General features: G+C 35.3%; 2 protein-coding genes across 2 annotated transcripts; one reads left to right on the top strand and one right to left on the bottom strand.

Annotated features, from left to right (window-relative positions):
- Window positions 1-11,588: 11,588 nt before the first annotated feature.
- On the top strand, window positions 11,589-12,521 carry LOC125389112 (olfactory receptor 8B3-like). The gene has a single exon (XM_048417524.3). It carries the CDS (start codon window positions 11,589-11,591, stop codon window positions 12,519-12,521), a length of 933 nt encoding a protein of 310 aa, XP_048273481.3.
- A 10,793-nt stretch (window positions 12,522-23,314) lies between these two features.
- On the bottom strand, window positions 23,315-24,250 carry LOC148122297 (olfactory receptor 8B3-like). Its single transcript, XM_087905047.1, has one exon. It carries the CDS (start codon window positions 24,245-24,247, stop codon window positions 23,315-23,317), a length of 933 nt encoding a protein of 310 aa, XP_087761173.1. The 5' UTR covers window positions 24,248-24,250.
- Between the last annotated feature and the right edge of the window lie 1,912 nt (window positions 24,251-26,162).

Here is a 26,162-nt window from a genome sequence, read left to right as displayed (position 1 = left end):
ATAGCCAGAACCTGGAAACAGCCTAGGTGCCCCTCAATAGAAGAATGGTTTAAAAAGGTGTGGAACATATACACATTAGAGTTTTACTCAGCGGTAAAAAATAACGACATCTTGAATTTTGCATGCAAATGGATGGACATAGAAAACGCTTTACTGAGTGAAGTAAGCCAGACCCAAAAAGAGGAACACGGTATGTATTCACTCATAAGTGGATTCTATCCATAATTTAAAGGTCTTTGAGCCTATTATTCGTGATCCTAGAGAAGCTAAATAAGAAGACGAACCTGATGAAGATTATTTAGCTATCCGCCAGAAGGTAGGAAATAGTCAAGAGTCCCAGGTAACCTTGGTTGCATGGGGGAGGGTTGGGAGGGTTGTTGGAAGGGGAGAGGGTTAGAGAGAAGGGAGTAGGGGAGGAATGAAGAAAGTTCGGTTGACCGGGATGGGGGGAAGGGAGGAAGGATGAATATGGGATCAGGGAAGAATATATTTCAACTAAGGGAGTCATTTTAGGGTTTATAGGAAACTTAATTATATATGGGATCCCAGGTCCAAGGAGAGATCCCCAGATTGTTCTCTGGACAGAGGAGAGGGTGCCTGAACCGGCCTTGGCCCATAACCATACTGATGAATATTTTGCTTATCACCATAGATCCTTCATCTGGCGATGGATGGCGATACAGACGGAGACCCACATTGGAGCACCGGACTGAGCCCCCCAAGGTCCAAATGAGGAGCAGAAGGACGAAGAAAATGATGAAGGACTGCGAGGGATGCTATCACCCACTGATACAAGGGGTCGGATCTAATGAGAGTTTCCCAAGGGCAGTTGGACTGCGACTGAACCAGCACGTGATCCAACCAGATTCTCTGAATGTGGCCGGATTCTCTGAATGTGGCTGGCCCGGAGTCTTTCTGAGAAGCCATTGACAATGACACTGGGACTAGTTTCCTCTGCATATACTGGATTTTTGGGATCCAGTCTGTTTGGATACTCACCTTCCTGGACCTGGAGGGAGGGGGGACGAACTTGAACTTCCCACAGGGCTTGAAACCCTGACTGCCCTTAGGGACAAAGAGGGAGGAGGAGAGGGAGGGGAGAAGTGGGAGGGTGTTGGGAAGAGGGGCGTAAATGGAAACTTTTATAATTTAATAAAATTACTTTAAAAAAAAGAAAGTAAAAGAGTTGGAGTCTCTGAAATTGAATCATTAATACAGTAGATGAAGAAATTAGTTAATATTTCTCTATCCAGGTTCTACTTATTATAAATCAGAGATGAAAAATAAGGTATAACCTTTATCAGGCATTTGTGGTGATTAATTTAGGAATGAAATAGGAAAATTGAAAAAGTAAAGCCCTATAAACCAAGAAACAGTAATATCCCACCTAAGAATCAGTTATCATAGATATATAAAAAGATTGGCCCATTAATTCCACATTAATTCTTAATATATTGAAAGAAAAACAAATTGATAGTGCCTCTAAATTACATATATAGATTAGAGTATTACTATTTTTTAAGTTACTGGACCCAGAACAAAATGCTGAAAATGTACCAACTTCAGTTTTTCATTATACATAATCATCATTTTCTGAAATATAGAATACCCTTGTTTAATGTTTGTGAAATTAATTTGAACATATAGTTGGTTTCAGAAGAAATAATAATTGGTATTTTGTCATTCTATCTTATGACCTTGATTTGTTTTTGTTCCAAAATCTGAATGATCCTGTGATGCTTAGGGACTGTATATGTGAATTAATCTTTTTCAATATCTCAGTCTACTCAGAAAAATCTTTCAAAAGTTACACCATGACAGAAGGTGTTACAGATTGCTTTAGGGTTAGCAAGTGGGATTTTAATTCCAGTCAAATCCTGGGCTAGATGCTGATAAAATATACCACAAAACTCAAATGGGAAGAATAAACTAAAAGTATAAATCATGAAGACACTTGAATTTCTAATGTTAAATCCAAAGAAAATCACTATAGTAAAGAAATGCAAACAAAATTTAAAACCTTCCTGTCCTTTGTCATCTGTGATCACAGTGGATGATCGTAATTAATAAAACCACTAGATGTTTAATTCTTCTTTTTATTCATTTCTTTATTTGTTGTGTTTGGGGTTTTTGCCTGTACCATATACATGTACATGCCTGGGTCTTGTGGAGGCCAGAAGAGGGCATCAGATCCCCAAGAACTGGAGTTACAGGTGATTTTAAACCATCATGTGAGTGCTGGGAATTTAACCTAAGTCCTCTGGAAGAGCAGTCAGTGCTCTTCATCACTGAGCCATCTCTCCAGCGAGATGTTTCATTCTTTCACCTTCAACTTATACTCTGCAGCTGCTTTTTGTTTTTAATTATCATACAAAGTAATTTTTGTTATTATATTTTAATACATTGTTTTTTAAAAATTCTTCTTTATTTTTCTTTAAAAAATTCTTTTCTCCCCTCTCATGGACCCTTTCTTTCTGAGACTGGGTTACCTCACTAAATATAATAATTTCCAGATTCATTAATATTACCAAAAGTTTCATTTTCGATTCCAGTAGACCCATAAACAGTGCCAGGCATCATAGCTCAGGAGACAATTTCAGAACGTCATCTATCCAGCAAATGACACTACAGCAATACTATCTACCAGAAGCAATAGAGAAATCCATTTAGCAGAACAGTTAAGCACACTAACCTTTGTAATGAAAATCATAAACTAATCTATTATGAACACAGATAACCTCTTTAAGAAAACAGTATGAAGTGATGGTAAGTAATTACAAGTTCATACTGCATAAAATACGAAAACCATTAACATATCATAGTCACTTTTCTCATTTCATGAAATACTATCCCAACCAGACTCTCTGAATGTGGCTGATGGTGGAGGCTGACTGAGAAGCCAAGGACAATGGTGCAGGGCTTTGATTCTACTTCATGGACAGGATTTGTGGGACCCTTGTCTGTTTGGATGCTAACCTTCCTGGATCTGGGGGAAGTGGGGAGGACCTTGGACTTCCCAATTAGGGTAGGGAACCCTGACTGTTCTTTGGCCTGGAGAAGTAGGAGAATGAGGAGGAGTTGGGGTAGGGGAGGGGAGGGAAGTGGGAGGAGGGGAGGAGGCAGAAATTTTTAATAAAAAAAAATTTAAAAAAGAAAAAAGTATAAATCAAATCAAGTTGTTGTCTTTATATTGTAATAAGAATTGCTAAAGTATATGTGCACAAATACTGAAATTGTGTAATTTGGACTGAGTGAACAATAGAATTTTATTGCTGATTGTGAAGATGTTTTGGTCCAATTATAAGTGTATAAAAATTTCACTGTTAAATTTAGATACAATAAGAGTATACATGTATCTAGAACACATGCAGCCTGAACATTATACTCTAACACTGAAAATCAAACACAAAGTGAAAACACAAATAAAAGGGTGGTATAGGAGTTCCTTCTGTTTGTGTATTGTTTTCATTGGTTAATTAATAAAGAAACTGCCTTGGCCTAGTTGATAGGGTGGAACTTAGATAGAATTTAGATTATAACAGTCAAATAAAACAAAATTTTGAAAAATAATAAAAATAATACAGTTAATACTACTTATCATAAAGTTATAGTAAAGGTATAGTAAAACAATAAGGACTTCAGATTAAGAGTTGATAACATGAAACTGATAAGAGGAATATACAAAAATTTCCAAATTTTAAAATTCTCAATATTTTCAAGTTATAGAATTAATAGTACTAGTGGTGGGAACATTTAAAATACAAAATGTTATATTCTGAGATACTATTACATGAGTTAATGAAAACTAACCTTACATCTTCTTCATAACAGTAGAGGAAAACTCTAGTCTTGTAAAACCTCTCTTATGATCCTTCTGGAGTACAGCTTTTTTCTTCTTGACCATTTACATAAAACTCTATGCCTAAAATATAACATATTAAGAACAATTCTGAAGAAAGGCTTGATTGCTTTTCTACTACAACTGTAAACTTCTGTTTCTTTCTCCAGTAATGACAATAAGTCCTGAAAATGGCCAGGGAAAACAACACTACTGTGACATTTGCTGTTTTTTGTGTGGTTTCTTATTTTGTTTGCAATATATGTTTACAGCATTGATCAGAACTGATGTTCTTTGTATCTGCACACCATCTATAGAAGTCAATATACACCCTTCAATTTCATTGTCACACATAAGCAGACTCTGTTTTAAAAATTATTTTTCATATTATAATATGATTTCATTATTTCCCTTTCACTTTATTTTCTCTAAAAACCCCCTATATGTCCCTGTTTGCTCAATTTCAAATTCATGACCTCTTTTTTAATTAATTGTTGTTATATACATGTATGGTACTTAAAACCTGATTAATCTGTATAATGTTACTTGTATATGTTTTTCAGGACTGATCATGTGGTACTGGATGACCAGTTGGCATGCCATTGAATGGGAAAGACTATTTCTCCCATTCAAACCATCGTTGATTGCCTATAGTTCTTTGTAGAGGTTTGAAGGCATCTTGTAGGATGTTTATTGTTGCCCTTGTTATCCTCATGTTTAGAAATGTGGTTATGCTGGAGAAACATTATGGTATAGCTTCTGATATTCTGAGGACACGATCTCACAGTAAACTTCTTGTTTCTCTGGCTCTCACAATATTTTCTCCACTTTTTTCCCAATGATTTCTTGAACCTTAAGTATGTTATGATGACGTATCTGTAGGGACTGGGCTATATAATTCTGTATAGTGGTTGGTTGTGGTTTTCTCTAATCATGTGCACTTGTTGAAAGGAAATGTTTCCTCGATGAAGGGTGAGGACTGCACTTACCTGTGGGTATAAGAAAAATTATTTATAATGTAACTAGGGATTATGCTGGTCTAGTAAAGGGATAGCTGCAGGTTCTTCTCCTTGATCTATGACTTCACTATCCCTGGGCACTTAGCTAAATTTCCAGTACCAGGCATCATTCCTGTCTTGATGAATGGGTCTTAAGTTCAATTAGAGAACTGTAATTTGCCACAAAGATATTAACAACACCACCATACTCTCAGGATTGTACATTCATACTTTTTTAAACTTTATTCCAGGGTTTTGATGTTATGATAATACCATTTCTCCATTTCCTCTTCTCTGTCCAAACAATCTAATGCCCTTCTCACTTTCCTTGAAATTTGCGTATGCCTGTGTGCCTGTGCATCGATGATCAGGTCTTAGAAATTGCTAACAGAGTCCAGAATATCACATAATATTGCCTGAATCCAGAGTTATAAAGAATTGTGAGTCACTTGACTTTGGAGCTGGAAACGAAACCATGAACCTCTACATGTTCTGTAAGTGTGCTTAGCCACTGAACTGCCTCTTGATGCTCCAATTTACTGTTTTTATTTAACACAGTATAAAAAGTTCTAGATGAAGTCATTGGGGAAGAAAAATAAACAAAATATATCAAATTAGAAAGTATAAAGGATAAATATTTCTTCACAAAGCATGTGGTATTAAATAGAAAATCATAATAACTAGAGTACATGAAATTAGACAGGGAATTTCACAAATAAGAGTCAACACTAAAAAATGGAATTTCCATGAATTAGCAATGAACAGTCTTAAATAAAATTAAGAAAATAATTCTGTATACCAGAATACTAAAAAAGTAAAATACTGGGACTAAAGAGATAACTTTTCATAAAGAGTTTGGTTCTTAAGGATGAGGACTTGAAAAGGTATGCTCTTAACCTATCCAGCTCTCAGACTGACTAACCCTGCAACTTCTGAGGCCCAAAATCAAGATTATGTTTTGGTCTACCTCAACATCCAACTCATCTGAGATTAGCTGAGACAAGGGAATGAGACTGTGGGTCTGTCCTGCAGATCTAGGACTGTAGGATATCCAGGACACAGGTGGCAAGACAATACTCAATGATGGCACAGTATTTATGATGTAACATAGACCAGGGGCATCAAGCCAGACTAATAATTTTTGTGATGAATGCCTACATGTAAGAAGGTATGGATAGAGAGGTTTACTATGTGACTCACTATGTCACACTGCAGCTTGCATGACAATGCTTTTCTTTTCTCTTTCCCCCTCCCCTTTATTCTACTAAATTTTATTTTGTATTATTCTTGGGGGAGTAATCAGAATATATGATGTGAAAGACACAAAGAGTAAATAAAAAGAAAAGAAAAGGAAAGAAAAGAAAAGAAACAATTTGTCCTTAAAATTGACAAAGAACCCAGCTAGCAGTGGACTTCATATTTCTGTTTCCTGGCCATGGATTCAATATTCCAAGCTACCTCATGTTCCTACTAACATAGCTTCCCTAGCATGTTGGGATATATCTTTTAACTATGAACCCAAAGGAATAATCACTCAACTTGCTTTCTCAGTCATTATATCACAGTAACAAGAAAATATCCAGTACAGTATCTAAAAGTTAGAGAAGTGCTATGAAAAAGAATATGGTGAACAATGTTTTACTACTTTATTACCTTACAGAAAATCTTCAATCTCTGATGCAGGGCAGAGAGAGAGGGGGGCGGGGAGAAGCAAGGAATGAAGAAAGGAAAGAAGAAAGGAGAATTATTTTTGCAAAGACACCAGAGTTAAATCATGTTTAACCTTGTATAAGTCAAGTCCATCATTTTGTCTTCTTCAAGGTTTACTGGTTGTCTGTAGGTCAGGGCGTTTGCAGATTTGTGGTGCCTTGTTCACAGAATTATGAAACACACACACACACACACACACACACAAGAAATTTTTATTAGGACAAATCAAGAATATAAATTCCAGATACAGTATCAAGAGATGCTATGACCCACCTTAGTGAGAGTATAGTCAAAAGCCATGGATGATAAAATTGTCCAGAAAAAGCCTTGACAATGTGAAAGGTTTGAATGAACACATGGGTCTTCATTCTTGTAGTTTTGGGTACAAGTTTAATCTCTATTTTGTTAATGCATTTTATTGGCAGCTCTGTATTCTCTATTTTATTCTTTTTTTTAAAGTAATTTTATTAAATTATAAGAGTTTACATTTCCGCCCCTCCTCCCAATACCCTCCCATTCCCCCCACTCCCTCTCCTCCTCCCTCTCCATCCCTAAGAGCAGTCAGGGTTTCCTGCCCTGTAGGAAGTTCAAGTTCCTCCCCCCTCCCTCCAGGTCCAAGAAGGTGAGTGTCCAGACAGACTGGATCCGCAAAACCCAGTATATGCAGAGGAAACAAGTCCCAGTGTCATTGTCAATCGCTTTTCAGAAAGACTCCGGGCCAGCCACATTCAGAGAATCCGGCCACATGCAGAGAATCTGGTTGGATCGTGTCCTCGTTCAGTCCCAGTCCAACTGGCCTTGGTAAACTCTCATTAGATCAGTCCCCTTGTATCAGTGGGTGATCAGAGACCATGGATGCAAACCCAGACTACTATACCCAGCCAAGCTATCATTCTCTATTTTATTCTTATAAAATGGTATATGCTTGACTTATTTGCTTTAAGTATGTGAAATTGACAGAAAATGTTATCAGACAGAAAGTTTAAGATACAGAATAATGTGCTGAAATGTGTGTATATGATACGGTGAAAAAATTCCTTTTTTCCATCATATTATGAGACTGAAAGTAATGAATAGAAACCACGGAAGGGAAGTGTCTCTTGGTCGCAAACTATAAAATAGTGATAAAATACTTGCTAAGGAAAACTTGGTGTAGGTAATGGTTTCTTGGCATATAGGTTACAGTCCATCGGTGAGGGAAGCAAAGTCAAGAATATGGAAGTTGAAATGAAACAGAGAAAATAGAGGAATGCTTCATAGCGGCCTGCTTTTTAAGGATTGCTCTGTTTACATCATCTTACGAGTGTTGCTCCTGATAATGGGCGGGACCCTCCTGCATAAATCATGTACCAAGAAATTGCCCCAAATTCAAGTTCACAAGCCAATCTGACAGTAGCAATCCCTCAACTGAGGTTCTCTCTTTCTAGGTGACTTAGTTTGGGTCAATTTGGCAAAACTAACCAGAAAATTTGAAATACATAATTATAGACTCTATTCACCCAACCATGCACTAGATCAGAGATTCTTTAACTTTGTCTTTTTGCAATCCCTTTTCAACTGAAAAATCTTTTACAAAACCATACATAAAGGAATATAAAACACATGACAAGTCATACAATGGAGTTACTGATAATTTAAAGAAATTTATCTTAATACAATTAAGTTTCTCATTTTTGTGTGTTGGTGATATGTGGGCATTGAGAAAGATAGAAAAAGACAGAGAGAGAGGGAGAGAGAGAGAGAGAGAGAGAGAGAGAGAGAGATAAAGAACCCCTTGAAATCTGTGGATATGGGTGTCAATACATCTTCTTTTGGGATAGAGTTCCACGGTTTCTCTGACTAATGGGTCATTCAATTTCAAGAATTTCCCTCCCCTCCTTTCGTCTCCAAACTTTTCCTCTCCTTTTCTCTTCTTCCTCTCCCCTCCTCTACCCTTAGAAATATTGAGATGACAGATTTGAACTATCATATCCAGCTTTATATGAATTCTGGTGATGTAAACTCAGGCCCTCACCCTTTTGCAGCAAGCGATCCAATGATCCAATCTCTCAGCCACTAAAGCAGTTTCCTGAAATGTATATTATTCTTCTCAATTTGTAAAGGAAAACTTCAATATTTATGACAAAGGTGTACTTATTTATATTCATGTAACCTGTTATATATTAACTAAATGTTTACTATTCCATGATAGACAATATTCAAATTTTAGAGCTTATAAATATTTTTATTTTATAATAATTACCTCTTTTTGTAAATTACACAAAATTGTCAAAAAAGTTTTTAGGGTCACTTCAGAAATTGGTATAATTATATGCAAAATGCAAGCCAACAATTGTTTAAGTTATTTTATGTAAATATGTATATAAAAATGGTAATCATGGATTTTCAATTTCTATGAAGAATGGCAATGGGATTTTGATGGAATTCTTAATAAATCTATAGATAGTTTTTGTTATGATGACCACTTTCACAGTATTAAAATTACCAATCCATGAATATCAGAAGCCTTTAGATCACTTAGTATCTTCAGTTCTTAATTGTATTTTAATTTCCTCATAACACTGGTGTCCTTAACAAGCAGTCAGCAGATGGTTACAGTGTTTTTTTGCTGAACTACTTGCATATAGATACATCAGAAACATAATACATTTCACGCAGCACGCAGATGCAAAATGAGATATTTGTTATCATTGTTAAGCAGCCTTCTGTATATGTCACATTGGCAAATAAAGGAGATACTTTACTCCACAGTTGAGATGCAGAGAAGAGAGTATTTGTTTTAAGTTATACTTTCAAAGACAAGATACTTTTGCAAAATAAAAACCTTTTCAACAATAGAAAAATGCAACTCTACTGTGAATTTACTTGATTATTTGGAAAATTATGTCCCATTATTTGATAAAAAAAATTGTGCATGTTTTTTATGAAAATAATGGAAACCAGCCAGCCAAGGATTTTACTAACATTATTCTAAGATACTAAAAATGCCACATAGGATAAGAATTTGTAGAAATGGTAAAGTTCTGCTGAAAATGTATCCAGCTGTACTGCAAATTCAGCTTCTGCATATTTGTCAATATGAATAAAGTGCTAATGAAAACTGATTCATTCGAAACTCTTTAGAGTGAGCCTTTGTAAGTTGTACAGGGAACACTTTAGTATATTTATCAAACACAAAGAAAATTAAAGAAAACATGCTCCAATGTTATATTTTCTTTCAAGTTAGTATAGAAGAGAATGAAGCCAAGGAATGTCAGTTACTTTGTATGAGTTCATACCTGACCACTTGACACTGGAGAACTAATTGGAATATGTTTCATTCCAAAAAAAAAAAAAGACTATTCCTTTTTGTTGTTGTTTTTGTTTTTCAGAACAGGGTTTCTCTGTGTAACAGCTCAGACTGTCTGGGAACTAGCTCTTGTAGACCAGACTTGCTTCGAACTCACAGAGATTTCCCTGTCTCTGCTTCCCGAGTGCTGAGATTAAAGGAGTGCTCCACCACCACATGGCCCAAAAAGATGATTTTTAGCCATCTCAAGATTCTTTAACTAGTTTTCATTCTTAGGTTGAGGCCCCTTGAGATTTTCCCTTTCCATGTTAGCATGTCTCCTGGTATCAGTGTTTTTCTGAAATATAGGTTTTTTTTTTAAATAGCACCTGTGATGTCTCTAGTTCCACAGCACTGGAGGTAACTTCCTACAACTCTCTACAAATTTTAGACACAGACTACTGTCAGGCGCAAGATCTATGAATAATTCTCACTTAATTGCAGGAAGAGAAAAGAAACCCCAAGCACAGATTTCCCTTCAGATATCAAGATAATTGGAGAGGCAAGAATGTATCTCAATATCTACACTATGGACTGTACATTCTCTAGAGTGAATGGAAAGGATGAGTGTAATTGTGGGTCTCTTAGGGTCATGTTCAAGGGTGGCTTACATTTTTCTCAGTTCCTTTTTCAATATAAATGCTCTCCTCTGAGGAAAAGCCTGGACATACTTCTGCCCTGCTTATAAGCACACACATCCTGAGTTTAGAGGGCCACTTTCTCTGTTTCCAGAAAAGATTCAAGTCTTAACAACAAATGCCGTTTTGTAATTCAGAAATTGGTCCAGGAAAAATTAAGTCTTATGTGTAACTTCTTTAAATTGAAAGATCTGAAATCTTTATCTATATAAACAGAGAAATGAGAAAATAAGACTGCTCTAAGAAATGGTCTGAAAACTGTGAGTTCTGAATTCCAGATATATTAATAACTCTCCTTTTTCTCCTCTGTCTTCTTTTTATAAAATAAATTTTTGCTCATTTTTCTTTTATTTTGAAGACATTTTATTCATCTGATATATTCTGATTACAGTTGATTTTTCGCTAACTCATCTGAGATCTTCCCTTCTATTTGATTCCTAGATCTTTATTTCTCTCTAAATACATGATGGGCTTTGGCAAATTTCTTTCTTTGGCTGAGCACAAAGAGAATAAAGTAAAACAAGCAGACAAAAGCATTCAGGGCAACCAGAGTGTGTTAAAAGATGTTGCCCACTTTGCAACAACTTCACTGGGGTTCTGCATGGTCAAAATTCAGACTTTCCAGATTCATGACTCTGTGACAAGGGGACAGGGAATGTTCTTGCCTGGCTTCTCTCTTTTTCTTCCAGTTTTAGTTTAGGCACATGTTTTTCACTTGCACCACAGCAAAGGGAATCCTCAGGAGAAACCATCAATGTACTGGTCCAGGCATCTCAATGCAATGTTATTGTTGTAGGTAGGGCTCTAGTGAGGGAAGACTGGAGATGGGGTAAGGTTGAATCCTTTGTGTATTCTTTAGCTTGTGATGCTTTTCAGAATTCATAAGGAAATTCATTATCAATTGCTGTCTGACTTAAGATAGTTTTTTTTGGCTCTGCCAGGTATTCTAGGTCATTAGTCCGGTCTAGAATAAACAATCTTAACAAACAAGTCATAAGTGGGCAGGATCATGAAGAGAGTGAATTATCCTCTAATACAGCTCTATTTTCTGTGTCCACAGATTCCCTTAGAGAAGAATGGATGCAAGAAATGTCTCTGTGGTGACTGAATTCATTCTGGTAGGATTAACAGACCAGCCTGAACTCCAAATGCTTTTATTCTTTCTTTTCCTAGTAATGTATCTTGTCACTGCATTGGGAAATTTCTGTTTGATAATTCTGACTGTGCTGAACTCTCACCTGCACACTCCTATGTACTTTTTTCTCTTTAACTTGTCTTTAATAGACATCTGTTATTGTTCTGTGTTCACTCCCCAAATGCTGATGAACTTCTTATTAAAGAAGAATGACATTTCTTACATGGGATGTATGACCCAAGTCTATTTCTTTATTTTCTTTGCTGTATCTGAATGCTATGTGCTGACTTCAATGGCCTATGATCGCTATATGGCCATCTGTAATCCACTGTTGTATAATGTTGTCATGTCTCCTAAGTTATGTTTGAGCCTTATGTTTGGTTCCTACTTTATTGCGCTTTCTAATGCTGTAGCTAACACTGCATGCATGCTGAGACTGACCTTCTGTGATGCCAACATCATCAACCACTACTTCTGTGATGTTCCTCCTTTGCTCCAGCTCTCCTGCACAAGCACAGATATGAATGAGCTTGTACTTCTTGTTGTTGGAACCATCAATGTCATTGTTCCCACTTCAACTATCTTTATCTCCTATGGTTTCATCCTTTTCAGCATCTTTCAAATCAGTTCATCTGAGGGAAGGTCCAAAGCCTTCAGCGCCTGCAGTTCTCACATCCTTACTGTTTCTCTGTTCTTTGGTTCAAGTGCATTTGAGTATTTCAAACCCTCTTCAGGAAGGTCTATGGAAGAGGGGAAATTTTCTTCTGTCTTTTATACTAATGTCGTTCCCATGACAAATCCCTTAATCTACAGCTTGAGAAACAAAGACATTAAATTTGCCCTTAAGAAAACCATGATCAGCAGGAACTTTTGACTGTACAGGGTTGTATTTATTCTTCTTATTTTTGGCACAGAGAAAGTTTCTATTCATGGACAAAGTTTCAGTAGAAAACTTTACCTCTTTTAATTTTTTAACATATTTTTACTTTTTTTCAGTTTTTCAACAAGTAGAAACATTTGAAATATTTATAAAACATAGGCTGTTTTTTATCATAAAAATATATTTGAGACTTTTGGATTTGATTTAATATTTTCAGAGTTTACTGTCTTCATTTTTGTCACTTCCATCATTTTCTATTTTTTTTACTTAAACATAATACTACTAAAAGGACTACCTATTACCTCCTATCATTACAAACCTATTATTTCCTCTTATAAATTAAAATAGATCTTCAAAATTCCAAAATGAATTAATATTAGGATGCCATTATACACTCTATGTGGTTTTCTCATTTTGAATGCATGTCATTGAATGTTTAATTCAAACATTTAATTCTGTTCTTCTCTTTAAATCTTCCTTAGAAAGTAACCGAACTCTTTAAACTGCCAATGTGAGAGGTTTGACTTATTGGTAATTAGTAACTTAATGAAAATTACTTAATGGTTCCAGGTTTTCAGCATGTTATTAATTCAAATTATTTTGGCATATATGTGTCATTACTTAGAAAATAAGAGAGCATAAGAGAATATTTTAGTTTGAAACTTCATTATGATTTTCCTTTGGGGTACACATGTGTCTAGTGTTGCTGTGGTTAATTTATTTTAGATTATTTTTCTTATTATTGTTTTTCTTTTTGTGGTAGGGATTTGAGTTAATCTACCAAATTAAAATTGTAACAATTTGAATATTTAAGGGCCTAGTAATTATAGAAAAGTAGTTATAGGGCAGAAACTGTGCCAACAAAGTCATTAAACAGGGAGCCAAGAAGACAGACAGTGAGTAAATAAGAGTATTTCCCTGCAAAGAATCATTCAAGGTTCTGAAAAATCATATTATTATATGAATCTTAAATTTCTGTGCATATCATTGCAACTTTCTTACGCATATCACTTGTTTTATTCATCTCACATTACTCTTAACACCCACAATGACTGTGTATCAGTAATATTTTGGCTAATAAAGACTGCTTTATTGATAAATGAAGACATACTGTATTTGTTGAGTCCAAGTAGAGTGAGGACAGCTAAGTCAAGGAAAAAAGAGCAAGTGGTTATTGAGACACTAGTTAGGAAGAAGGTTCCAGACAGTGCAGAGCAGACAATGGAATCCTCTTTCTATGGCTTCTTTTATCTTTTCTGGAACTTCTTGGAAATATTGTGGAAACTATCTCTCTGGATAGTTTAAAATGTTCAGTTTAATTGACAGTAAAGAAAAGTTTAACCTGAAGGAAGGTTAGGAGACAAGTAAATCATTCCATCAAAGTTGACTTTCATGTGATCTTCCCATATGGAATTTTTCTACAAAATAAACAAAACATCACCAAATGGACTGTGTTGGTACAATGAAGATATTAAGGGCAGACATTATTTCTACATAACTCTTGAAAAATGTGCTTTTGTAAAGAGCATTCTCTTCTGTAAATTAACATAGTCGATGAAGTGTTTATACTCAGAACTCATTTTAAAATATTCACATGAAACATAAAACTTGCATTAAAGTGGCAAAACTTTCCAATCTAGATAGAAGATGTCCTTCATACTGTGTGGGAAGACAGTGGAATCTTATGTATGTTCAAAAATAAATCTCTGTCTAAGGGGAATGATGACATTTCATATCAATATAACCTTATGAATAGTAGTAAAACATATTCATGGTCCAAATGCCTGTGGCATCAGGCAGGGATGACTGTGTACACTTCTGCAGAATAGACATTTGCCAGTGTTCATTGTCCAAGGATAGAGCAAGACAAACAAACACCATTGTAACACAAGATTGTCCACTTTCCACTTGCTCTTTGTCCTTACTTGGGAAATTGGGAGATATTGAGGCCTCACTTATGACCTGCAACTGCAAAGGAAGGTAGGGAGTTCTTTCAACATAGGATAAGGAATTGATATATAGAATATTCATTAGAAGGTATGAGTATCTGCACTTAATGGGGCAAGTCCTCAGTAGGTAAAGAACACCATATGTAATTTAGAAAACTCTCGCATAAGAAAAAAACTGATGAAATATATCGGTGCTGAGTGCTTGCTTAGTGTTAATCCTTGAGGTAAAACATAAAACTGGAAACAAAAAAAAACCCTAAGAAGAATCTAGGCTCAGGGGTATTAATCATATTTTATTCGCATAAGCACATGATCATTACAGATTTCCCATTTCACCAGAATGTTCTATATAATCTTATATTTATATACTCCTGTATATGTACTGATTTTCCCAATTAAATATTGACATAAGGTTATGATCAGATTATTATTTATATGAACAGTGAACAAACTTAAGAACTCATGAGAATAAAGTCCCAAGTGTATGTAGTTAGCCTTCATAGTATAATAATGGGTCTCATGGAAGCTAGCCTACAGAGGCAATGTAAAACTGCAGAGAAATTTAGACTCTTAAACGTGCTCACCACACCTAAGAAGGAATTTTTGCTTATGTCTGTTAAAAGAGGGAAGACAATGAATGCTCAGTTCATTTGTATGTATTTGTGAGGTGTAATAAAATTATTTTATATTGATACTGTTTAAGGAGAGTATTTTTATTCCTTTTATAAAAATCATCTGTCAATTAAATTATTCAAATTATTTTCTTAAATTCTTTTTATTGTATTATTTTTATAAAAGAAAACAAATTATATTTTTTTATTTTACATACCAATTCCAGATCCCACTCCATCCCCTCCTCCCATTCTCTCCAACTTCTCCCCTACCTCATACCCCATCTGCTTCTCAGAGAGGGTAAGGCACATTGCTTTGAGGAAGGGCAAAAGTCCTCTCTACTATATCTAGCCTGAGCAAGATATCCTTACAAAGGGAATGGATTTTATAATGCCAGTGCAAACAATAGGGCTAAATTCTGGTCCCACTACCAGTGGCTTTAGAGTCTGCCCCAGCCATATAACTGTTACCCACATTCAGAAGGCCTAGTTTGCTTCTATGCTATCTCCTTTCCTCTCTGACTGGAATTTATGAGCTCCTATTAGCTCAGATAAGCCGTTTCAGTGGGTATCCCCAACATGTTCTTGATCTCCTTGCACATATTCTCATTCCTCCCACTCTTCAACAGGACTCTGAGAGCTCAGCCCAGTGCTCTACTGTGGCTCTCTGCCTCTGCTTCCATCAGCTTCTGGATGAAGGTTCTATGGTGACATCTAAGATAGTCATCAATCTGACCGCAGAGCAAAGCTCACCAAGGTCAGCTGGACTAGGAGTTATGGAGCATGTGATCAAACTGGACACTCTGAATGTAACTGGCAATGAAAGCTGACTGAGAGGCCAGGGACAATGGCACTGGGTTTTGATTCTACTGCATGGACTGACTTTCTGGGAGCCTGGTTTGTTTGGATGTTCACCTTTATAGACCTGGATGAAGTGGGGAGGACCTTGGACTCGAGAGGGAGGAGGAGGTGGGGAGGGAGAGGGAAAAGGGAGGCAGGGAGGAGGTGGAAATTTTTAACAGATAAAAAAAAAACACAGAGGAGGGGGTGCCTGAACCGGCCTTGGCCCGTGACCATACTGATGAATATTTTGCCTATCACCATAGATCCCTCATCTGGCGTTGGATGACGATACAGATGGAGGCCCGCGTTGGAGCACCGAACTGAGCCCCCCAAGATCCAAATGAGGAGCAGAAGGAGGAAGAAAATGACGAAGGACTGCGAGGGATACTATCACCCACTGATACAAGGGGTCGGATCTAATGAGAGTTTACCAAGGCCAGATGGACCGTGACTGAACGAGCATGTGATCCAACCAGATTCTCTGAATGTGGCCGGTTTTTCTGAATGTGGCTGGCCTGCAGTCTTTCTGAGAAGCCATTGACAATGACACTGGGACTGGTTTCCTCTGCATATACTGGATTTTTGGGATCCAGTCTGTTTGGATGCTCACCTTCCTGGACCTGGAGGGAGGGGGGAGGAACTTGGACTTCCCACAGGGCAGGAGACCCTGACTTCCCTTGGGGACAAAGAGGGAGGAGGAGAGGGAGTGGGGGAGTGGGAGGGCGTTGGGAGGAGGGGCGTAAATGGAAACTTTTTATAATTTAATAAAATTACTTTAAAAAAAAACAAAGTAAAATATTCATGCATATAAAAAAAGAATGTTGGGATGGATAAAAATCATCTTTTTGGGCTGTGTGGTGATGGAGCACTCTTTTAATCCCAGCACTCAGGAAGCAGAGACAGGAGGTATCTCTTTGAGTTTAAAGCAAGTCTCGTCTACAAGAGCTACTTCCAGGACAGCCCAGGCTATTACACAGAGAAACCCTGTCCTGAAAAACAAAACAACAACAACAAAAATAGTCCCTTTTTTTGAAAGAAACAAATCCCAATTTCTTATCCAGTGTCAAGTGGTCAGGTATGAACTCATACAAAGTAACATTATACGAACTGAAAGGTGTGTGTGTATGTGTGTGTGCGTGTGCATGTATGTGAATGTGTAACAACAATTAAGAAAATAGAGCATTGAAGATTAGAGAGAGCATTGGGTATGAAGGAAGAAAAAGAAAAATGGAAAATTATGTTATTAATTTTATGTTAACTTTAAATGATAGAAACATTAAAAAGACTCCAAATGTTTTAACCAAAAGAATATAAGAAAATATATATGATTATTTCTCAATTCTTTTTCCTTATTCCAAACATCCCCTATTCACCAACTAACCCATTTAAAATAAACCAAATTAATGTCCTCTTTTTTTACATTTATAATGTAAAAAAATCTATAATTAATTTATTCTCATTAAGAAAAACAGTTTTTATTCCTTGTGCCTAACAAATTTCATGTACATGCATGAACATTATATGTACATATAACATGAATGTAGGGGAAAAGTGGTTCTAACATTGGGGTGCAGAGATGAAAAAAGACATATGAGCACATATGGTGGAAATATGATCAGTGAGTGCTTTTATATGAAAATCATCTTATGACATACAGTACTACATAAAAAATATATAAAATATCAGTTTTCATGGTTAATATAGTTACTCTTTTTCCAAAAAGATAGCATTTGAATATATAAAGGTATTGAGGTGCTTTTATTTACAACTTGGATCATGTTTTGCCTTTAGTTCTCTAGAAATTCTGAATTTCTTGCAAGTTTCTCTATAGAGAATATGCTTGCTCTTATGTAGATGAAAACATACCTCCACAAATTCATAAATTATCTTTTAAATATATATATACATATGTATACATACATGTATAAATGTATGTATACAATTTTTTATTCTTCTCTCATACAACACATCTTGACTATAGCCTCCACTGCTTCCTCTCCTAGTCAGAAAACCCCTATTCTCTCCAGTCAGAATGGTATTCTTCTGGAATACAAAGGAAAACAAATGCTTGGATAGATATTGAGAACACTTATAATCTGTTGATGGGGATGTAGAATAGGCAATCAATGTGTAAGCTATTCTGGTGCTTTCTCAACAAACTAGAAACCAATCTACCATATGATTGTTCATATCCTGCCTTGAGAGATGTCCCCAAAGGAGCTTACATCTTTCTATTTTGATACACACACACCCACATTCATTGTTTTTCTAGTAACAAAAGATAGAAAACAGAATCAGTCTAGATGTCCATCATCTGCTAAGTAGATACTGAAAATGTGTTATATACATAAAATGAAATATTTTTCAGGTTTAAAATATTGAAATTTCATTTATTTATAAGGATCAAAAATAGTCCAACTTTACCTTATTTTGTTTATTTATTAAGGATGTTCAATTTCCTCCCATGTTTTTATATATTATAAATAATATGCTATTAAATATATTAACAATCAATCATAGAAGAATTATATTTTAATATTAGTAGTGCTGGTGATCATAGATGGGGTCTTAAACTCTCACACATGTGCTCTATCTTCAAGTTGCATCTTCAGCACTAGTGTTTAATCTTTTAGTTTCTCTTCAGCTTTTCAGTGACTATACTGCATTAATATTTTTGTAAACATTGACATGAGATTCTAAATTACTGTATCTTCACCAAATTTATTTTTTCTGTTTTCTTTTTTAATAGTAGTCAACAAGATATGTACAATTAGCATCTGTTGGCACTTTGGTTTAATATTCCTCCTGACTAATGATGGTAAGCACTGTTAATGAACTAATTACATATTTGCATGTTTTTTATAGACATGTACATGTAATTCATATCTCTTTTCATTAGTAGGTTGCAATTGTGGAGTTAAATGGATTATCTGTATATTCTATGGTTGCAAAATATTTTTTTCTGCTCAGTACCATAGCAGTTACTTCTGTTATTGCCATGACAAAATACATGGTAATAACAACTTAAAGGAAAGGTAGGGGTTATATGGCTCACAGACCAAGATAAAGAGAATCGTGAAGGAGAAATCAAGGTGGCAGAAGTAATGACCAGCCGGTCGCACTGTCGCCAGTCAGTAAAGTGAAGAGATTGTCATTGTTTTTGCTTCATTTATCCTTCTTATTCAGTTTGGAAAGTCAGTTCATGAAATAATGCAACTTAGATTCACAGTTTATTTTTCCACCTCTGTTCACTACTCTAGAAACTACTGGACAACATGACCAGGAGGTTGTCCCCCAAGTGACCAAGTGATTACCAACCCACTCAAGCTGATGTTATAAACCCTCGTAAATGGGCAGTTTTACTCACATGAAAGAAGTCTGCTCATGGTGAGACTCCTCTGTTTTTTGTGCTGCCTCTGCTTTCATGTTATTGTACAAAAGTGATCACTACAAGTAAGGTTGTGAATTTTTGGCAGTGAATTTTCTTATAAACACTTCAATTTTAAATATTGACTCTGGGTATTTTACTCACTTGGAGTAATATACAGTGTCTGTTAGGGTTCAATATAATTTTCTTGCTTGTCTGAATTCAGTTTTCTCAGTTAAAGAAACTGCCCATCCCCCATGACACATAGTCTAGAAAACTTCTTCAAACATTCCTTAACCCTTCATCTAAGATCTTGTTTCTGAGCTGTCTGTGTTATACCATTTCTCTGATTACCTGCCCTTATTTCCATTCTGCACTGTTTTGGTTTAGGGTTTCTGACAAGTTTTAAAATGTAGATGTGATAGTAATCTAGTTTTGTTATTTTCCAAAATGGCCTGGCATATTCATAATCCTTTGAGATTGTCTATGAATATTAAGATTGACAATGTCATTGTGATATGCTAGGGATAGCAATGACTCTACAGATGTCTTTGGAATGTACTGACACCATAATAGTAGTAAGTTTTCTGACGGATGTACAAAACCTATGCTTCCAGATGGTCATATCCCATTAATTTCATTAACCAGAATTTTGTGGTTTTCTTCTACAAACTTTTAAGAAATTTGGTTACTTTTTTAGTATTTACTGTTTTGTGTTAGTTATATGTGTTTGTGGGTGCATAAATATATGTGCAAATACAAGTTTGCAAGGGCATGTGCAACTGTACTTTCGTGTATCTGAGCACAAGACATCAACCAATGCATGCCTAAGCTATGATGTTTTTGTTTATTTATACACCAACTATTTTATCAATGTTAGTCAGTTTTCAGCATATATACTTTGAGGCCTTTGATTATGATAATAGTATCTTATACAATTTTGGAATATGGACTTCTTAAGTTTTTCATTATATCGTTAACAAATGGAATAGCATATTAAAGTAGCCCATGTGAGGCCCTAGGTCTGAACCTTGCATGCAATAATTAAAGTAATTCTTCTAAGAAATATTTGAAGAATTTCACTGAAGGAAAACCTTATAAAAAAGAGGTTAAAATGAAGTTCTATAAATTGTAATAGAACATACTCTTCTTAAAACAGTATTAATATAAAATAATATATTTATTGTACTTTGCAAATCTGTTCAACTGAACTGAACATTGCCTGCCTTCCTTCCTTAAATAGATGTAAGTGAAAATTAATCCTCAGGTGTGATGAACTAGTTGTCTCTGCCATGAACAAGTCTATATTTCTCTACAGTGTTACTTGACATCTTTATTTGCTTCTGTGAGATCCAATTTTCTACTATAAATGTTAATTACATATACTTGGGTTTTTATTCTTCATGGTTGCTTAAGTTCTTTTCATTATTCACATAAATAACACTCTAGTCAAAGTTTTATAAGAACATATAATAGTGGAAATCAGGATATTTACATGAGTATATAAACATAATATATGGGTATATAAAGCAAGTACTATAGCAAAATTTTGATTAAGAAAGTTTATAATGGTCATGTGCATATGTAGATAAATATGGCTAGTGCACATCTTATCATTCCTTCTTAGAGATTCCTGTGGTACTTAGCTTTTAATCCAAGGATTAACACATAATAAGCAAGGACTCAATGACATATTTCCTCAGCTTTTTTTCTTATATAGCTTGCTAACTTAACCATGCTGGCATTGACCTACTGAGTGTAGTAAGATACCTTTAGTTCATTTCCCGGCTTCCCTAATCCGAAATAATGACACAAAATCTATATTATTTGCAAAACCGTTTGGCCAATAACTTAAGTTTATTGCTAGCTAGCTCTTACATCTAGAAATAACCAATTTCCATTATTTTATATTTTACCATAAGGCTCATGGCCTACTGGCAAGGTTCCTGCCGGCAGATCATGTCTTTCCCCTCTGGCAGCTCTGTGGCATCTCCTTGACTCTGCCTTTTTATCTCTCAGCATTCAATTTAGTTTTCCACACCTAATTCTACTCTGCCCTGTGCAGGTCATAGACAGTTTCTTTATTAACCAATGATGTTCACAGCATACAAAGGGGAATCCCATGTCAACAGAGTACTTTCTCCATCAAGCATGGTTACACATGTGTTTTGATGATTGTTCTGCGGACCAATCTCTTTTTGTGACAATTTTAAAATAATTTCCTGGCTTTGTTCCTTTAGATTTATAATTTCAAAGCTATGTGAGGTTTTGTTATCATCACAATGGCCAAGTAATAAAAAAGAAAAAGTGAAAAGTACAAAATATAATGTTTGTTTATTCCTGACAATCCTGGGACAGCTCACCTCAATAAACAGTGGCAAATGTCTATCCTCCAGAAGAGTATAGTCATGTCTGCCTGATGTCATAGGCACCTATATGACCATGTGCATGTTTTATTTCTGTTTATGATGCTTCATTGATATATGAGATGATATCATTCTCCTTATATGGAGAGAGTTTTTTTAATAATCACAATTTTTACTAAACTCCCATACACTGTATAGAACAACCTCTATTTAGAATGAAAAATCTTGCAATAGTTATTGCAATTTTTAATGTTTCAGGTGAATAATTTAAAATGGTGCTTGACTATAAATACTTTATCTACTCACGTTGATTCACAGAAGAGAAAAATTGAGCTCTTCAGGAGATATGTGGAAATAATATCTGCACAATCCATTTTGTCATATATTGGTTATCTTGTAAAGAAATTCCATATGGGAATCCCATATAAAATCAACCACAATGAAACGATTTATTTGTCTATGGATCTTCCTTCATGTTAAACTTTTCTTTTTGTCAATTATCTTAAGCTTTTCAACCTATCCAGAGAGATGTTTCAGTACTCAATATTTCAAGAAATTTCCAGAAATGAAAAAGAATCCATAGAAAGAATCCATTTCATCTGCCCACCCTTTACTGTCTCAAGTCTTTTTCCTATTTAGTGTCTCAATAACCACTCATTCTATTCCTTGACTTACCTGTACTCACTCTACTTGAAATCAACAAATACATTCTGTCTTCATTTCGGTATAAAACAATCACCATCATTTGAAATGTTTTAATGTGCTGTCATTGTAAGTGTTAAGAATAATGTAAAATGAAAAAAGCACAGTAAATATTTGCAATGCTCTACTTAAGAAAGTTGAGATTTAAATAATAACATGATTTTCAGAACCTCTCCATGATTCTTAGCAGGAAAAGTGTCCTATTTACTCATTATCTGTCGTTGTGCCTTGTCGTGTAAAGCCTGTGATTGGCACCTTTTCTTTCTAGATCATTTCTTGAATCACTAGACCATTAAAACGTTCAAAATTTTCTATTTTTAGTTTTGCATATGAACTAAACTTATTGCAAAAAATTATCTTGCTTGAAACCAGGAAATTATACACTTTCATTAAGCTATTGATCACCAATAAATCTTAATGATCACATTGTCAGTTGAAGGGATATGTTGCTTGCCAATGGAAGAAAGACAGACAAGATCAGAATCAGTAGTTTGAATTAAATTTTCAGAAAAAACAACTTCAAAATGAGGCACCCCTACATAGAGTGGAAATTAGCATAATAGTGTTTCTTCATTTGATAAATTGAGAAGCCATTTTATATTATGATAATAAAAATGAAAAGCTTGCAATGAACGGAGGGAAATTAATAAGTTGTTTCATGTCGTTATTTTGAATAAGAAATACAATATAAAATGGAAGAAATGACAAAGAATTAAGAAGACAAGCTATCACAATATTAAATCAAATTTAAAAGACTCATTTCTTTTTATGATACAAAAAAGCCTAGAATTCATAATTATTCCAAGAGTCTCAGGCTGTTCAAGAACTGGAAAAAAGGTAGCATATTGTCTAGAAAAGAAAAAAGAGGTAAATTCTACATCTGAAATATTGCCCATAAGTAGAAACAATTTTTGTGCCCAGAATAAGAAATTAAATACACCCTGACCAGTCAAATGTTCCTGCTGCTTAGGGTTTTCCTAAAGGCAACTTTAATATCTTTGTTCCTTAAGCTGTAGATTAAGGGATTCATCATGGGAACCACATTGGTGTAAAGGATAGAATAGATTTTTCCTTCATTCATAGACCCAGCTGAGGAAGGCTTGAAATACACGAGCGTAGCTGAACCAAAGAACAGAGAAACAGCAAGGATGTGAGAGCTGCACGTGCTGAAGGCTTTGGACCTGCCCTCAGAGGAACTGATGCGAAAGATACTGGAGAGGATGAAACCATAGGAGGTAAAGATAGTTGAAGTAGGAACAATTACATGGATGGTCCCAACAACAAATATTACAAGATTGTTGGCATATATGCTTGTGCAGGAGAGTTGGAGCAAAGGAAGAATATCACAGAAGTAGTGGTTGATGGTGTTGGCATCACAGAAGGTCAGTCTCAGCATGCATGCAGTGTGAGCCACAGCACTAGAAAACGCAATAATGTAGGAACCAAACATAAGGATCAAACATAGTTTAGGAGACATAACACTATTATACAACAGTGGATTGCAGATAGCCATGTAGCGATCATAGGCCATTGAAGTCAACACATAGCACTCAGAAGTAGCAAAAAAGATAAAGAAATAGAGTTGGGTCATACATTCTGTGTATGTAATTACATTTTTCCTTAATATAAAGTTCATCAGCATTTGGGGAGTGAACACAGAACAATAGCAAATATCTACAAAGGACAAGTTAAAGAGAAAAAAGTACATAGGCGTATGGAGGTGAGAATTCAGCACAATCAGAATTATCATACACAAATTTCCCAATTCGGTGACGAGATACATTGCTAGGAACAGAAAGAACAAGGGTATTTGGAGTTCAGGCTTTCCTGTTAATCCTACCAGAATGAATTCAGTCACCAAAGAGACATTTACTGCGTCCATTCTTCTGTAAGTCAAACTGTGGAAACAGAAAATAGAGCTGCCTTAGAGGATGATCCATACTCAGTCATGGATCCTTCCCACCTATGAGTTATATGGTGGAAATGTTTCTTCTAGCCCAGACTAATCATATAGAATCATCTTCTGCAGCCAGAAAAAATCCCAAGTCTGAAATCCAGTAGTACCAAATTTTAGTAGTTTTGAAAAAGAAGAAAACTGTAGTTAGAAGGGCTCAACCTTTCACCGTCTCCTGTTTTCCTTGACTACAACATTAAAATTGGTAGAATATGCCTGGAAAGTACAGTGCTGGCTGCTGCTACATATTCACCATTGCTGTGGTGTGAATGTAAAACATGTGCTTAATTTAAAATGAAAAGAACAAGAATAGGACAGAGGAAATATGTTGCCTGTTCTCATGTCACAAAGTCATAAATCTGGAAGACCTGAATTCTGACCATGTAGAGCTGCAGTGGAGATGCTGCAAGTTACTGGCAATAAGTGCCTCTTAACACCATCTGATGTTCCTGAATTCTTTCTTCTGGATGTTTTACCTGTGTCTCATTTGGTACAGGAAAAAGAATACACTTGCTGAAGCCCATTATATATTAAAAGAGATTTAAGGGTATGGAATAAGAAGGGAGAGAAGATGGGGAGGATTTATGAGGAATTGAGTGAGAGGAAACTGTAATCAGAATATATTATATGAAAAATTATATTTTCAACAAAATGAAAATTAAAACAAATATTCAAGAGAGAGAGAGAGAGAGAGAGAGAGAGAGAGAGAGATTTGTTGCTATACCTTAATTTCAGAATCTCACAATTTTTATTCCAAACCTCTTACTTTCCAATTTATTTCAGTTTCATGTGTATAAATAATTAATTTATACACATTTGTTTGAAGGTTCCAGATACTTTAATTTAAAGTAGATATACACATGACTTAATTTTCGTCGACCTATTTCTGAATTGCAGAACATTATTTGTGATTAAGGTTTTGAGTCTTTTCTGGAAGCAGAGAAAAGTCACTTTAACCTCAAGACGTATGTGCTTATAATTAGGGCAGAAGAATATCCTGGCTCTTCTACAAATGAGAACATTTAAATCAAAGAAGAAATTATATTACACTCTGAGACATGATCCTAAATTCCTCAGAGACTCACAATTACACTTATCTGTTCCTTTCACTCTAGAGAACATGCAACTCCCAGTATAGATAGAAAGACAAACTTTAGTTTCCCCAATTATCTTGAGATCTAAAGGGAAATCTGAGTTTGGCACTTTTCTTCTCTTGTTTCCTACAGTTGAGTGAGAATTGCCCCTAGTTCCTGCTCCTGACTTAATAAATTCTGTGTCTTTAAGTTGTAGAATACTGTACAAGTCACTAACAGTGTTTTGCAACCAGAATCATCACAGATGCCAGTGAAAAAGTGCATTCTTGACAATGATAACATGAGGAGACACATTAACATGGGGGAAAGTCTTAAGGGGGTCTCAAGCCATGATGAAGAACTGAAGACAGCCCAAGAACACTGAGAGTGTTACAAATTGTCTCTTTTAGAGAAGAAACATTCATCAATTGACTATCAAGTATCAAATTGTTTGCTGTGAACTCATATAAAGAAGTAATATTATATGGGCCCAGAGATTGTATTTAATGTATTTAGCAATAACATAAATATATGTCACAACAATTATGGAAATATAAGCCCTAAATTTAAGAGAGAGCAAGGGGCTGTGCATGGGAGGGGTTGGGGTCAGGAAAAGGAAAGTAGAAAATTTATGTAATTATATTTTAATTTTAAAAGATGAAAATATTAAATAAATAAAAACTGAAGACTTACAATAATGAAGAATAAAATAAAATATAAATGGATCATTTTGTCAGTTCCCTTCCTTTACTGAAAGCATTACTCTATTC

The sequence above is a fragment of the Myodes glareolus genome, chromosome 4 (genome assembly GCF_982192425.1).
Source record: "Myodes glareolus chromosome 4, mMyoGla1.1, whole genome shotgun sequence".
Taxonomy (NCBI): Eukaryota; Metazoa; Chordata; class Mammalia; order Rodentia; family Cricetidae; genus Myodes; species Myodes glareolus.
The sequence above is the reverse complement of the archived record's forward strand: the minus strand, read 5'-3'. Positions and strand labels throughout refer to the sequence as shown.

Excerpts from the sequence above, each read along its gene's own strand:
- LOC125389112 (XM_048417524.3), top strand. The coding sequence starts at position 11,589 with ATGGATGCAAGAAATGTCTCTGTGGTGACTGAATTCATTCTGGTAGGA.
- LOC148122297 (XM_087905047.1), bottom strand. The coding sequence starts at position 24,247 with ATGGACGCAGTAAATGTCTCTTTGGTGACTGAATTCATTCTGGTAGGA.